A 16,644-nucleotide genomic window follows, 5' to 3' on the forward strand; every position below is an offset into this window, starting at 1 on the left:
TAGGCTGGGGAGGAACCATAGAGATAATCTTGTACCCACATAATGCAGTATTCTGGGAATGTTCACTTTAATTTTAAAAGTTCATAAGAAACAATATTTCTTTTGCTACATTTTAAACTTATATAAAATTATACAAAGAAATAGAAGATGTTAGTGTGTAATACCCTGAAGAGAAAAATATAATTAGTTTTTCCTTTATTATTGCAATAACATGTCAAAAATATTATCTTTCTCCTTTCATGTTCTGTATTTTGAAATGCTGTAAGATGTTCAAATAATTTACTAGAAATGAAGTGTATAAATCAATTTCAGGTAGTCTCACAAACACAGAATTATCACCAAAATATTTACATGTTCTCAGCACCAATCATTTTGTGGATTGACTTTGTAGGATGTAGGTCTTCAGACTGACATTTTAAGATTTTATTTCAGTGACATATATTTAAAACAATTGTTTAAGAAAAAACAGCTTTTGACTGCTTTAACTAAAGTTTCTTCTGAAAAAAATTACCTTTATATAGATATTTTCACCATTATTCATTATCTCTGTAATTGGTGCAGAATAATTGCATTTTATTTTATTGCATTGCAGTTGAAAAACTGAATATATAGTGACTTGAATGCATATTTCTGTTGGTGTGTAATGTCATGCAATAGTAACCATTGTGCTGTTTGATCAGCATTTTAACTGATGAAAAGATGTATATTTAATTGTATAGAGCTACATCAAATTCTTGAACTGCATGCCTTAAGAAATTTTACATAGAAATGCAAGTAGGACATCAGTGATCCTGACTGTACACAGAAAGGATCATTATTTTTGTGCATCTCATGGATTGCTGGGTTCTCTGTTTTGCTGAGTCATATCTCATGCAACAATTAGCAATAAATTGTAGTGCTATGTAGTAATTATAACCAGAGGATCCACTACTAAAATTGCATCTAGATGGCTTTTGTTCATTCCTAGTGATAGGAAACATCTTAAGCATGTTCAGCTTCTTCTGATTACAAGATAATTTAAAGAAAACATTTTACTTTTGAGAAATTCTATATTAAAGATTTGAGATTCCAGGAGGAATACAAAAATGAAACTATGTAGAATGAAAACAATTTTTTTTCTTTTTGAAAGCTGTGAAGATATAACTTTAGGGATTTAAGAAAAATAAAAAGACAGAATTTTTAAATGATGACAGTGCTATCATTAATGATCTTAGTTTTTCTAATGAACTTTGTACAACCTTTCTTTACCTTCTAGCACCTGGTAAGATAGGACAACTAGACTTCAAAAATGAGATCTCTTACTTAAAAGATTACTATCTAGGTATCAGAAGCCCAAGTCCATTGCAGTTTTGTTACTTGGAGGAGCTGTGTTATCTGAGACATTATAAGAGTGTAAACAATGAAAATATGTAAAAAATAGTGATGTGTTGCTACATATATATATATATATATTTCATTTATTTTATAGAAACTTTAATGAAAGACCTTGATGTAATAACAATTCCTAGTAAAGATGTTGTGATGGTACATGAACCAAAACAAAAGGTGGATTTAACAAGGTACCTAGAAAACCAAACTTTTCGTTTTGATTATGCCTTTGATGACATGGCTCCTAATGAAATGGTTTACAGGTATGTGTATATAGAAGTTTTTGGGAATGTTTTTTCTCATATATCTTTGATGTCAATAACTGTGGGCTTACCTTGGTCATAGACTTCTATTCTCTCTGTTATCAGATATGTATGTTGCTAACTCCATTCTTTTGCCTGTTTACTTTTAGTTTATCTCTATTTATCCTGAATTCTGCTCTCAGTTCTCCTCCAAGACTTTTCCAGGCTCTAGTGTGTATTGCCTCCTCAGGAGGCAAACAAATCAGGAGAGGGTGTGGAAAAAACACAGAGAGAGAGACCCCATGGTATTTGGATCTTGATTTTCTCCTTTATTCTTCTGTTTCATTTCCACAGTTGAAACTGAAAAATGCACACAACACTTTAAAAAACTTGTTTAGAAGTAGCTGTTTACCTTGTACATGTTGCTAAATGGATTAGATACAGTAGCAGGCAAGGTTAGACACCTTAACAGGTCATAATCTTGGTACATAGTTTAAATATTGTGAATATTTTTGCAAAGAATATTGATATTAGAAAGGAATTTGATTAAGTTAATTTTATTATGTTTAGAAAGTGCTTCCCATAGCCTTTATGAGTAGTGACAGAGAATTATCTTAATTCTTGGTTTTAATCCAACAATTAGGAAGTCAAAGTTGGCATCATATCCTGAATGATGTTATATGCTAACATCCTGTCAGTGGATAAGAGAATTATTAAAAGGCCTTGAAAATGAAAACTTGTGTCTTATGCTTGATAGAAGTAAAAGGAGAAGTGTAGCAAAAGTAAAAACTTTTTAGTCTTGTTAGTTTACACTAATGAAAAAATTTCTAAACAACAAAGCTGTGCCCTTAGAAATTTCTCTCTAATGATTGTCTACTGGTAGCATCTTTTCTTGATAGTAAAGAGCTGTGCGAGAGTGATCTAGCTGGTGAGGTGTGCCTCTGTCACACGGAGATAGCATCTTCACATAGAGGAGCAGTTGAGCTTTGGCCTATCCCAGACATCTGTTACCTTGGCACTGCTCAAACTTCTGGCTTATAGCTGAGTGGTCACTTCCTGGCTCTCCCTTCCCACTTATTGGGTAGAGTCAGTATCCCTTAGGACTTTCCAACACAAAAGGGGGAGGAAAGTGACTCGAATTCAAGAATACTTGGCTAGAGATGCAGTGAAACAACACTGGAGGCTGGAGGAGAGAGAGCCTTTACCTGATAACTTATTATCCCATTAGCAGGCCATCATGCCCATGGAAATCCCTTGGACACATATCTCATGGCATATGTCATGGAACACCTGACTGTTTCCAGTTGCTTCATTATGGGTGTTTGAGACATTTCTCAGAAGGGCTCAAAGGGGCCTACACCCCATGTCCTTCTTTTGTCTCAAGTTTTGCTTTTCTGTCTAGCCTTTTCTTTACAGCCTCTTGCAATAGTTTTTCTCCCCCTTAACAACCAGTTCCTGTAATCTCCCTCCTTCATGTTGTCTTTGTGAGCATAGTGTTTAAATGTGAGGGATGTTTTTGACATACAATGCTATTATGTTTTTGTACTGAGTTTCTTCAGCAAAATTTTTATTACTTGCATAATAAATTAATAGTAATATGGGAAAATATTGAAAGATGCTTGTATTCATACTAAAACAAATCTCTAGTCTGTATAGCAGTACAGGCTTTTTTTTTCTCCCTCATATGGCACAATAATGATTATTACATGAAGGATAATCTACTTCAAGGACTCCTATAGTAACACAATTGTAAAGAAGATAGGTATCACGTTCTGCCATAACCAGAACTACCAGGGTCACAATGGGGGGAAAAAAGTATGACAAGTTACTTCAGTTTTCTTGAATATGCTAAAATTACTCATATTTCTATACTGAAAAATGTTCTCAAGAAATGTACTACTCTTTATTTTCTTATTATTACTTTACTTAAGCTGTATTTTATTTATTTTTTTAATCCATGAGCTGCAACACTGAGTTGCAAGATTTTTTAAGTATTAAAAAAACTTAAATGCCTTTTGAATTTTAAAGGAGAATCAGAATTTATATTTCCAAAGCATCAAGATTGCAAATAAAGGTTCTACGAGAAGGAAAGTTTGACTGTTTTGACATGGTACCATTTGGAACTGTATAATGCTTTACAAAAATTTTCTAGACATGTTTGTATTTTGCCTTATTTAAAAATACATATAATTAAGTACATTTTTTACAAATCAGCAAAATAAATAATTTCAAATTCAGTTAAGCAGAGATAATGGAATGTGCTTCTTAGGTGGATAGGTTTCCTGAAATTGATTTGGACTATCCTCTTGAGGACAAAAAAAAAAAAAAAAAGGTATATAATTGGAGGATGCAAAAAAGAAAGACTAAGGCTGATCAGGAATCATCTGGTACATTTTTTATGAAAATTGATGATTTGGTTAAACTTAGATTTTTGCATAACCCTCAGTTGCTGAACGGCTTAATCTTACCCATATTATTTTTGTAAATTATGTGTTTGTTCCAAAGTGAAATGAAAGGAGGTTGTAACAACTCAGCATTTCTGTTAACAATCATTTTTGTTTCTGTCACTAAACATACTTTATTTGTAAACACCTGGAAAAAGTTTAGAAAGAGAGATTCTTGCCTCCATCACCTGGTGGAGGTAACTACCATAAGGTTACCTTTTGCTTTTGGAGATTTTCATGAAGTAATGGTGATAAGCAGCTGAATTAGGGGCAATAGCTACGATTAAGTAAAAATTAATTCTCTAAAATAGAAAAATTATATTTTGGAAAATATTTTTGACACATCAAATAATGCTTAAGGGATAATTGGATTTTTCCATTCTGATGAGCCTGGGTAGACATTTTACTGAGCCTTGTCTCAGCATAACTATGTTCTCAAAATATTAAGACATGCAATGTGTTTTTGACCACTTGTCTTCTAAACGTAATCTTGGAAGCTGATTTAGGGAGAAAAAACTATAGTGGATTTTTTGTATTGGCAAAATCTAAGCATTTAACTGCTGCACTGTCCTACTTCTGCATCTTATAATGATGCCTTCTTTAGGGAGCTCCAAACTCCATGTAGTAAACTGTGTCATGTTGCATCACTAAAACAAGAAAATTATTTTTCTCAGGCTTTGAAGAAAAATAAATTTTTTGTAAAATAAATGGGAAACACCTTGTAGCTTTTCTCTAATTGTTTAGGATATTTGAATGTCCTAGAGCTGGTAGCCTCTTTAGTCCAGGAATTAATTTGGAGATGTCCTTTGGCCTGTCAAAGTTCAGAACCAGTTTTTGTCACTTCTGGCATTAAAATTTATAGTGTCTTTGTGGTAGTGTGGGTTTTTTAAGGTAATTAAATTTCTTAAATACTGTTGTTTTTTACATTTAAGGTTTACAGCTCGACCATTAGTAGAGACTATATTTGAAAGGGGAATGGCCACTTGCTTTGCTTATGGACAAACAGGCAGTGGAAAAACCCATGTAAGTATTTCCTCTACATGTCAGCAATACACTTCTTTTTGTGTATTATACACTTCAATAAATTCTAATAAGTAACAAATATGTAAGTTACAGTTCTGCGATCTTTATAGTGTATTTTTGGTCTTTTTTTGTTTTTTAATTTAGACTATGGGTGGTGACTTTTCAGGAAAGAACCAAGATTGTTCTAAAGGAATATATGCACTTGCAGGTGAGACTTTATTTTTCTGATGGCTTTTTGCAAATTAGTTGAGGTCAGTACATTTCTACTTCCTGTTGTACAAACATAAGGGTCTACATATTTTGCATTACAGTGAAGCTTTGGTAACATAAAAAGTAGTTTCTAGGTGTGTCGTTTTTACACAGTAAGGTAGATATTTATAGATAACTTAAGAAATGTAAGAAATATAAATGATGATTGAGTTTACAATTTTTGAGTCTTCTGAATCTTCCAATGTAATGTCAATTTAAACTGCAGTGTTTCTTAATTGACTTGATTGACTGTTATACTTGCAGAATATGAGATGCTGTAAAATAGACTGCTATGCATTAATGACTTTTCACTAAATGAAAATATATAACTATATTTCTTTTTATTTTGTGAATGTATTCACAGCTAGAGATGTCTTTTTAATGCTAAAGAAGCCAAATTATAAAAAGTTAGAACTTCAAGTATATGCAACCTTTTTTGAGATCTATAGTGGTAAGGTAAGTACCTGTTTTTTTTCTGAGGAAGATGGAATTTCACAAACAAGATTGTGAATTTGTCACATAAAAGATTTTTTTTTCTTTTTGTACTAAAAGCTTTATTTCAAATAATTCCTTACACTTCCCTTTCAATCACAGGTTGGAAGGGACCACAGTGGGTCATCTGGTCCAACCTCCCTGCTCAAGCAGGATTATGCATGGAATACTTTGCATATTTTGATATGAGATTTGAAGCAAAAATGTCTTTTAAAGCACCTCTTTAACTGTTATGTTCCCCTCCTCCCAAAGGTTTTTGACTTGTTGAACAGGAAGACAAAATTAAGAGTGTTAGAAGATGGCAAACAGCAAGTCCAGGTGGTGGGATTACAGGAACGGGAAGTCAAATGTGTTGAAGATGTTCTTAAGCTTATTGAAGTAGGCAACAGCTGCAGGTATCTCCCATAGCTTTCACCAATTTTTCATTGTAAATTAAAGAATTACAGCAAGATTTTTATTTTTTTTTTTGTATCTTCATAGTGATGGCATTTTAATATGCAATGATATTTTTGATAATGTTGGCTGCAAGTAAGGAATCTGCTTATCTTTTGAATAAAGATAGAGTTTTTCAGCCAGAGAGAAATATGAACTGATTTTTTCTACTGGATGTGAATTGCATGCATTATATAACCAGTTTACTGACTTAAATTCACATAATGTATAATCTGGGATACTGTCAGATTCTTTAGTTCTAAAAGGCCTTGATATGTAGTGACAAAAGTATAAAAGTTGAGGTTTTCTTAAGATCTAACTTTATTGTTTTTAAAATTAGCATTGTGATAGACTGCTGACTGATTAGATAAAATTACCACATGGGGAATTTTGCATATAAACTCTCTGATAGTCTGAAATCTTTGGAGATCTGTTTATTCTTGTGTGGTGGTTTTTAGCACTAGCTAAAAAACACCAGAATACTTACTCATTTTTTGCTGTGAGATATGGATTAGGAGAAGGGCAAAACAGGCTTAAAACTTAAAAGGAATAAAGAAAGTTTATTAACAGGACTACAAGAATAAGAAACCAGAACAAAACCTCCAGGAACTTTTTCTCACTCAAACTTTTTTCTTTTCTTAACTGACAACATAGAGACAAAACTTGAGATGTTAACGCAGTACTAACTATACAATAGTCTTTTCATCAGTTTCTGTGGGAGAGGAGTTTTTTCTTGTCATTTTATGGAGAGTTCTCTACAAGAAAATAGTTTTCTCGTGGCTTTTCATTTCCATGACTGACAGCTACCCGGAAAAAAAACTCTGCCATCATGCTCTCTTCTTATTTTCACACCACTCAGAGGTGTGTCCATGGGCTATGAACTCAAGAGGTATTATTTTAAGGATGAGTTTTTTAAAGGCAAAGGTTCTCTCCATCTATCTCTGTGATCATCTCTGGGAGCAGAGGTTTTCTCTTTTTCTCCTTTGGGGAAAAGGGTCTTCATCAACTCTCACTTCTCTCTCTATATTCAAGCGTCTCATGGGATCACAGTTACTTCACCATCTGCTTAACTTCATCAATGGATACCTTTGCTCAGGTTTACAGTCTGAATACTTCATTCCCCTTAATACTCTTTCATGAATTAAAGGAGTTTTTCAGAACATTATTGTCCATCTTCATAGCCTTACCAAAAGAATATTTCAGCTTATTATAGCATTTCTTCATTTTTTTTCCATCTGCGGTTTGGCTCATTTCTCTTACTGACCTTGATATTTCATGTTGTCTTTTTACATGTTGATTGTTGTAATTATTCCGAGAACCCCCTTAATTCTTGCCCCCCGTGGGGATGTGCCTGCCCTTCACAAAACACGGGAGGGAAGGGGTCTCATTGTTATAAATTGTCGTGACAAAATAGAAGGGACAATTTATATAATAATTAATGAAAGCCAATTTTTATTAATTCAGCAAGCAGTAAAGCAAGGAAAAACCCAGCTGGGGGCGAGCCGGAGGACACTTCCTCTTAAGTGTCCCGCACACAATGCACGCCTTGGCTGAGGAGGTTCCCTTTTTCATACAGTCCCTGCATCTGTGTCTTCCTGGATCACATCAGCGCCTGTGCCTCCTGTTGCTAGGGGGTCTTCTTCTGCCTCCCGGTGGTTGTTGGTAGGGTCTTCCTATGCTTCTTGGTGGTCGTGGGTAGGCAATTCTCCTTAATGAGATGTTCTACTTCCCTTTTGTACAGCCGGATAGCATTTTGCATCTTCAGCTCAGCAGTTTCAGCTTCTTGCCTTCACATCCAGATATGTGGTCATTGTGGTTAGGCATTTCTGCAATGTTAGCTTTATTAAAACAACCTTAGCAATCATATTTTATTTTAGTAATAATATTAAATTTGATTAACAAATAAAAAAAAATTTATTACACTCATAATATATACAACATGGACCTAAGGTATTTTAGACACAGGAGGCTCAGACTTGCCAGACGTGGTCCCGGGTTCATTGTATGTGGATCACACCCGGGGCAAGAAAGAGGCCGAGATGCCTCGGGTGCTATCTCTTAAACTAGGGGGAGGGGGTGGTCAGGGGATACAGGGTGGTTACAGCCAATGGGATAGGAAAAGGGAAAGGGAGGTTAGGTAGGGACTAACATTATACAAAACCAAGTGTGAGTTCTTCCCTTGGGACATACCATAATTTTTAAATGAACTACAACCCCTGATCACTCTCTCTTTCCTCTCTCTGGAGAGGGGATTAAGTCTGCAGGTTTCATCTGGGTAGTGAAAGGGTTAAAATCTGGCCCAAGACGCGACAGGTATTTATGGTGTCGGATTTCAGCTCGGCAGCCACTGGAAGGCAGTGGACGGTTTTCGGCTGCTTTTTGGCCTGGAGCCGTCTGTGCGGGCCATGGGGGGGGCGGTGTCGGTGAGTATCAGCAGCCATGGCCTGGCCCAGCCTAGGGTCGGGGGAAGCCACTCAGTCTCCATCCCCCGCCTGAGAGCTGCTGGAGTCTGGCCCAGCCATCCCCCCGGTCACATAGGCCGCGGGGGGGGGGGGGGGGTTGAGTGGGCCCAGCCACACCAGAGCTACAATACTTTTTAAGGCAGGGAACAAATAAACAAGCAGTTCCTGGGTTTGGGTTTAAAAGGTGGTATTCACAAAGGTGATCTTACTTTTCAGTGGTCTAAAATGCTGTTAATCTGAAAACTGGATAGCTATTGGCCTGATCTCAAGCAGAGAAGAAACTCCCAGCAGCCTCTCAGAGGAGTCACTTCTGTGGATATTTCTCACTTTTTTCCTAAATGCCAAACTATCACATCTTGGTTTTAAAGAGAGTATTAAATTCTACTAATCTTCCATTTCTGTTTGAAGAATTGGAGAAACAGGTATATATATATATATATATATATATATAGTGTGCATCAAATTATATGGGTAAACACAGGACTATGCCCTGAAAAAACTAATGTTCTGAGGGTAATGTGTTTAACATATATATATGGTGTTATAAATTGTCATGACAAAATAGAAGGGACAATTTATATAATAATTAATGAAAGCAAATTTTTATTAATTCAGCAAGCAGTAAAGCAAGGAAAAACCCAGCTGGGGGCGAGCCGGAGGACACTTCCTCTTAAGTGTCTCACACACGGCGCACGCGCTTTGGCTGAGGAGGTTACTCTTTTTATATAGTCCCTGCATCTGTGTCTTCCTGGATCACATCAGCGCCTGTGCCTCCTGTTGCTAAGGGGTCTTCTGCCTCTTGGTGGTCGTGGGTAGGGTCTTCCTGTGCTTCTTGGTGGTCGTGGTAAGGAGATGTTCTACTTCCCCTTTGTGCAGCCGGATAGCATCTTGCAGCTTCAGCTTCTTGCCTTCACATCCAGATATGTGGTCATTGTGGTTAGGCGTTTTTACAGTGTTAACTCTTAAAACAGCTTTAACAATCATATTTAACAATTATATTAAATATGATTAACAAACAATAATAATTTATTACATATGGTCTTCTGCCTGTTCATATGTCCTTCCTTTCTTTCTTTTTGTTAAAGGACATCCGGCCAGACATCTGCAAATGCACACTCATCTCGAAGCCATGCAGTGTTTCAGATTATTCTCAGAAGGAAAGGGAAATTGCATGGTAAATTTTCTCTGATTGATTTGGCTGGCAATGAAAGAGGAGCAGATACTTCTAGTGCAGATAGGCAGACTCGACTGGAAGGTGCGGAAATTAACAAGAGCCTTTTAGCACTCAAGGTAACCTAAACGTTTCCATTGCCTTTGAGTAGGTGAAAACCTTCCACATATAATAGCAATGACTATTGAAATGAGTGTTTTTGCAGGCTTTGCTTCTCTCCATTGTCTACTGATGTGACATGTAAAATATAATCTTGTTTTTCCTTTAAATACCTGAAAAAACACTTGGTAATTACCAAGTAGAAACATTGCAGAAACATTGTGCTATCGATTTTCATGTAGTTTAAAAAAAACCCCAACAAAATCCCCAGTAGTTGAATTTGAACACTTTTTTATATATATACACCTAAAATGGGGGTAGAGATAACTTACTTTTGTGCTCAAGGTCTGAAATACTAACTGGAAATATACTTACTGATCTCAGTTGGGGTTTTTTTAATTAAAAAAAGATTAAAAAAAGATACCTTTTGTAGTGGTTTAACCCCAGCTAGAAACTAAGTACCATTCAGCTGATCATTCAATCCCCTCACCCCTTCCCCTGTGAGATGGGAAGGAGTATCTGAAATAAGGTAAAACCCATGGGTTTAGATAAGAACAGCTTAATAATTGAACTAAAGTAAAATATAATAACAATAATAATAATTGTATTGAAAAGGAGAGAGAGACAGAGAGAGAAATAAACCCCAAGAGAAACAAGTGATGCACAATACAGTTCCTCACCACACTGACTGATGCCCAGCCCATGCCCCAGCAACTATCAGCCTGTCCTGACCAACTTCCCCCAGTTTATATACTGGAAATATTGTATGGAATGGAATATCCCTTTGGCCAGTTCTGGTCAGCTGTCCTGGCCATGCTCCCTCACAGCTTCTTGTGCAGCTTCTCCCTGGCAAAGCATGAGACACTGAAAGGCCCTTGACTCAAGGTAAGCACTGCTCAACATCAACCAAAACATCAGTGTGTTATCATCATTATTCTCACACTGAATCAAAAACACAGCACTACAAGCTACTAAGAAGAAAATTAACTCTATCTTAGCCAAAACTAGGACAGTCTCCACCCCTTATTCCATACCATTTACATCATGCCAGGTCCCACACTTTCCAATACCCCATCACCATTCCCTTAGTCTATGGACCATCCCCATAAAAGTCTGTTGAGTTCATTTAGTCCATGACCTTGGGCTCTGTCTGTCATAGCAGTCCTTCAGGACAGGAAAGATGGTGTGTGGTATTGGACTGTTGCAGTTGAAAACAGATCAATGTTGGATGGTTATTAACATAATAGAATTTAATTCATTGGCTATTCTTACCCAAAATCAAATCCCCTTGAGGCACACACTGGACTTGCCCATCCTTCTGCATTACCCACCAAGTGCACCCAGGTCATTGAGCAAAAGCAGTCCCACAGATGGGTTTGCCTTTGCCTGAGGCAGGAATAACCCATACTGTTTTCCCCAGCATATTTTTAATGTGCACAGGAATTCTATCCCCTTGTAAAGTACTTAACAGTTTTGATTGGGCAGGGGCAGCCTGATTGGCAGATCCTCTGGTTTTGACTAGCCAGATGGCCTTTGCTAAATGTATATCCCAGTGTCTGAAGGTTCCACCACAAATTCCTCTCAGTGTAGTCTTTAACAGTCCATTACATTGTTTGATCTTTCCAGAGGCTGGTGCATAATAGGGAATATGATACACCCACTCAGTGCCACCTTCTTTGGTGCAAGTGTCTATTGAGGTTGTTTTGAAAATGGTTTCCATTGTGTGACTAAATTCTTTCTGGAGTACTATGTCACCATAAGACTAAATGCCCAAGATAGTGTTCTGAGCAGTGCCATGGGGCACAGGGTATGTTTCCAGCCGTCTGGTGGTTGTTTCCACCATTGTAAGCACACAGCACTTGCTGTTACAGGTTTGGGGGATTGTGATATAGTCAATCTGCCAGGCCTCCCCATACTTATATTTCAGCCATTGTCCCCCATACCACAGAGGCTTTACCTGCTTGGCCCTGCTTGACTGCAGCACATTTCACATTCCAGGATAACCTGTGCGATAGTGTCCATGGTTAAGTCCACTAATTGATCACAAGCCCACCTAGATGTTGCATCTCTTCCTTGATGTCCCAAGGTGTCATGGACCCACCAAGCCAGAAATAATTCACCCTTATGTTGCCAATACAAATCCACCTGATCCACTTCAATCCTAGCAGCCTGATTCACCTGCTGGTTGTTCTGATGTTATTCAGTGGCCCGACTCTTGGGTTCACGAGCATCCACATGATCTACCTTCACAACCAGGTTCTCCACCTGGGCAGGTTTGTTTCTGTGCTGCAAGTTTATCTGCTTCCATTGCTACAACCACTCCCATAGGGCATTTGCCACTATCCATGAATCAGTATAAAGTATTGGCCATTTCTCTTGTTCAGCAATGTCTAAGGCCAACTGGATGGCTTTCACCTCTTCAAATGGACTCAATTCACCTTCTCCTTCAGCGGTTTTTGTGACTTGTTGTAGGGGACTCCATGTAGCCGCTTTCCATCTCCAATACTTTCCCACAAGACAGCAGGACCCATAAGTAAACAAGTCATATTACTTCTCATATTCTGGCACTTCATTATACAGTGAGGTCTCTTCAGCACATCACCTCCTCCTCTAGAGACATTCTGAAATTTTTGTCTTCTGGCGAGTTTATGATCATTTCCAAGATTCCTGGATGACTGGGGTTTCCTATCAGAGCTCATCATGTGATCAGTGCGACCCAATTACTCCATGTAGCATCTGTTTCATGATGTGCAGAAGAGCCCCTGCCTTTGAACATCCAACCTAACGTGGGTAACCAGGGTGCCAGGAGGAGCTGGGCTTCAGTGCCAATCACTTCAGAAGCAGCTTGAACCCTTTCATAAGCTGCCAGTATGTCCTTTTCAGTTGAAGTATAGTGTCTTGATAGGACATTAGTGGTTGGGTTCTTTTCCCCCTTGGACTGAGATTGATGAGAGAGAGGCAGTTTTCTCTTGTTCGGACTTGGTTGTTTATTCTTCTTTTATCTACATTACATGCATACAAGGTACAAGGAGATACGTGTACTAAGAAAGGTGCAAAATGGCTAACAAAGATCTTCTTCAAGGTCTTTTATGTGTTTATTTACCCAATTAACAAATGCCAAGTAAATTATTTTTCTTAGTGACCCAATGACCCAACACCTGTATGCTGCACTGCGGCATTCTCTATCCAATCACTTACTACTACCCAAAAACCTCTAGAAGATGAAGCAAAAAGAAGGACAAGAGACAACACCCTAAATCTTCCATCTTGTCTTCTGTTCTCTAAACTAGTTTAAACTCCAAACTTTAACTTTTTCATCCAGTGACTTAAGAAAACTCTCTAATTTACACACTTGCACTCCTAGTTTTTCTATTTAACAGTTGTTTTCACGGTGTTATATGAAATTCAGTGGTTTTTTGGATGTCAGAGCCAGGTATCAGAGATAAGGGCATACTCTCTGTGCCTCTGACTCCAACAGTATAGCAGACTTCAGATCCTCTGTATGCCTGACTCCAAAAACCTAGAGGTTGACCTTGAGTCTCCCCTGGTGCTTTCTACCAGAGGCTCCAGGTAGGACCATTCTCCCCAGCTGCAGTATAGAGCACATTTTTTACATCTTGCTCCATTTGGACTGGCCCAAGGGCTACAGCATTAACTGTCTCCTGTTTGATTTGTTCAAAAGCTTGTTGCTGCTCAAGGCCTCTGTGAATGCTGAATGCAAGAGATCAGGCAGGTAGCACAGTGTCTGTGTGAAACTAAGTCACATAACTTTCTCACACTGGCCTGAGAAAGTGTGGTCTGAGAAATTGTGAGGAGGAACTTAAACAGTCCTTAAAGAAGGAAAACAACCTTTGCAGGTGTTGTTTGTCTCCTTGTTGTTTACTTGCAAGAAACGGTTGAGGGGTGATGTTCCTAACTGTCCAGTGATGGTGATATGTTGGTTTGATGGCCAATGAACATTTTACCTTTTCTGTACTGGCTATAAAAGAAGATCTGGAAGAATAAAACGAGCTCTCTTTACAACTAAGCCTGAGAGTCTGTGTCGTCACTATCGCTGTTCCTAATACAGTGCGACAGGCCTCATTTGAAATAATTTTTTTCCAGGTCACTTGACAGCAAGGGCTGACAATCAGACTGTAATTTTGAATGTGCATTCCCCAGAATCCTACAACACCTAAGAAAGCTTGTTTCTTTCTTACTAGTTGGTGGAGACATTGCTATTGACAAAATTCATCTTGCCGTTTTATCCCTAAAACCTGGATCTCCTGTGCAAGTCCATTGATCTTACTTTGTTTTATAGTAAAACCGTCGTTCAGAAGGATTTGGACTATTTTCTTCCCTCTCAGAAACTTCTGCTATATTGCCCTGTCACACTATATTAGGAACAGCAGAAGCACGACACAGACTCTCTAGCTGGGTTGCACAAGAGAGCAAGTTTTATTCTTCCAGATCTTCTTTTATAGACAGTTCCAAGAAGGTCCAAAAGGTAAAGCTCTCATTGGTCATGAAACCAACATATCACCATCATTGGACAAGTAGGAACACCACCCCTTGACCTTTTATTGCAAGAAAACAACAAGGATCCAAACACCTGCAGAAGTTGTTTTCCTTCTCTAAGGACTGTTTGGATTCCTCCTTATGATTTCTCATGCCAGAGTGAGAACCTTGCGTGACTTAGTTTCACACAGGCTCAAGCTAATGCCTGAAGCCTAAAAATCTCTTATTTGACCATTGTCAGTTTCCACATTGCCCCACACAATCAATGATATCATCAATATATTGCAGGAGTTCTGGAGCTTCACCCTGTTCCAGTAAAGTCTGGATCAGTCCATGGCAGATGGTTAGGCTGTGTTTCCACCCCTGGGCTGTTGATTCCAGGTGTACTGGATGCCCCTCCAAGTCAAAGCAAACTGTGGCCTATACTCTGCCACCAGAGGGATTGAGAAAAACACATTAACATTGTCAATTGTGGCAGCACTGGGCTGCCTTTGACTCCAGTTCCTACTGAAGTTCCAACATTCAGTATGGCAGCACTCAGTGATGGTGTGACTTCATTCAGTCCATGACAATCTACTGTTAATCTCCATTCTCTGTTAGACTTTCACACTGGCCATATGGGGCTATTAAAAGGTGGGTGGGCCCTGCTGATCACTCCTTGGCTCTCCAGTTGACAAATCAGCTTATGGATTGGAATCAGGGAGTCTTGGTTGGTGCAATATTGCTGTTGGTGCACCATTGTCATAGCAATTGGCAACTGCTGTTCTTCAACCTTCAGCAACCCCACAGCAGAAGGGTCCTCCAAGAGACCAGGCAAGGTAGACAACTGTTCCTCCATCTTCAAGACAGCTATATCAAAAGCCCACCCTTGAAATATCCTCTCCTGAAAGAGTCTGTGCCAAGGATGTACAGAGCCTCTGGGCCAGTCACAATGGGGTGTTTTTACCATTCATTCCCAGTCAGGCTAAGATCAGCCTTCAGTACAGTCAGCTGTTGGAATGCCCCTGTCACTCCAGAAATACAGATGAATTCTGCCCCTGCATAGCTTGATGGCATTAGGGTACACTGCACCAATGTTTACTAAAGCCTTCTACTGCTGTGGGGCTGCTGTGCCAGACTTCCGGATTCACACTATCCAGTAAACCTGGTTATCCCTCTCCTCCACCTGGCTGGAGGCAGGGTCCTTCTAGTCCTGGTCATAGGATTCTCCACTTGTAGAAATGAATTAGAATTCCTTTCCATAGAATCAGAAGTAAAATCAGCCCTTCCACTCTGCCTGGGAAACTGTCACTGGAGACTGGAACGGCAACTTTCCTGGAAGAATCCGTTTCTGATTGTTTTTCCCTGCAATTCATGTACCTGTGTCTCTAAGGTCAAGGTAGGTTTTCCATCCCACTTCCTCATGTCCTTTCCTTGGTCCTGCAAGTAAAACCACAGGGCACCCTGGAGTGTGTATTTTCTATATCCTCCCTTTGGAGAAAAAGAACTCTTACTGTTAATAGCTGAAATGCAGGTCCATACCAGTGGGGAGTAGGACCTCTTTTTGTTGATGAAACTTATAGAAAAATTTTTTATACCTCTGGGACAGTTTTTCCACAGCCACAAGGGAGTAGCTGCAGTGCCTGTCACTGGGGTTGGAGTAGCCGTCAGCCCTGTCTTTTGTTGTCAGATCCAGAGACTCTTTTCTCCCTGAGGGTACTGAGCAGTGTTGAACAGGACTCGATAGGCCTGGGCCAGGCTCCAGCATGTTGCAGTGATTTGTGTCTCTCTGGAATTACGAAGGTGACAGCATACTTTTCCAAATCTTAATAGTTTTTCCATATTCTGCATTTGTTCAGGGGTGATATTCAAAAACATTGGAGGTGCCCACTGACCTAGGCACTTGCCCATACTATCCCACACACCCTGCTGGTCATAACTATTCAGCCCTGGGACGGATCTCTGGGTGATGTTCTAAAGAAGCTGTTTAAACAAGACCTGAACCACATCCAACAACATAGCAATTCCTAGCAAAAGAGCCAGGTTGGTTTCAAGAGTATTCAAAGGATATTACAAATCTTTAAAATTCTTAAATGCTACTGTCATCATTCTGGATGGGAAGGAGGGAAGGAAGGAGGGAAGGAAGGAGGGAGGGAAGGAGGGAAGGAGGGAAGGAGGGAAGGAAA

At 38.8% G+C, this 16,644-nt stretch overlaps 1 protein-coding gene across 1 annotated transcript in view; it reads left to right on the plus strand.

The window, feature by feature from the left end:
• Nucleotides 1-16,644, plus strand: part of LOC131591493 (kinesin-like protein KIF2A) — a 114,252-nt gene that overhangs the window by 66,004 nt on the left and 31,604 nt on the right. The window contains exons 9-14 of the mRNA XM_058862262.1: nt 1,469-1,631; nt 4,987-5,077; nt 5,222-5,285; nt 5,691-5,782; nt 6,071-6,213; nt 9,798-10,002. Coding sequence (XP_058718245.1) covers nt 1,469-1,631; nt 4,987-5,077; nt 5,222-5,285; nt 5,691-5,782; nt 6,071-6,213; nt 9,798-10,002 — 758 coding nt within the window. The remainder of the gene's footprint in view (nt 1-1,468; nt 1,632-4,986; nt 5,078-5,221; nt 5,286-5,690; nt 5,783-6,070; nt 6,214-9,797; nt 10,003-16,644) is intronic.

This window comes from Poecile atricapillus, chromosome W, assembly GCF_030490865.1.
Source record: "Poecile atricapillus isolate bPoeAtr1 chromosome W, bPoeAtr1.hap1, whole genome shotgun sequence".
Classification (NCBI taxonomy): domain Eukaryota; kingdom Metazoa; phylum Chordata; class Aves; order Passeriformes; family Paridae; genus Poecile; species Poecile atricapillus.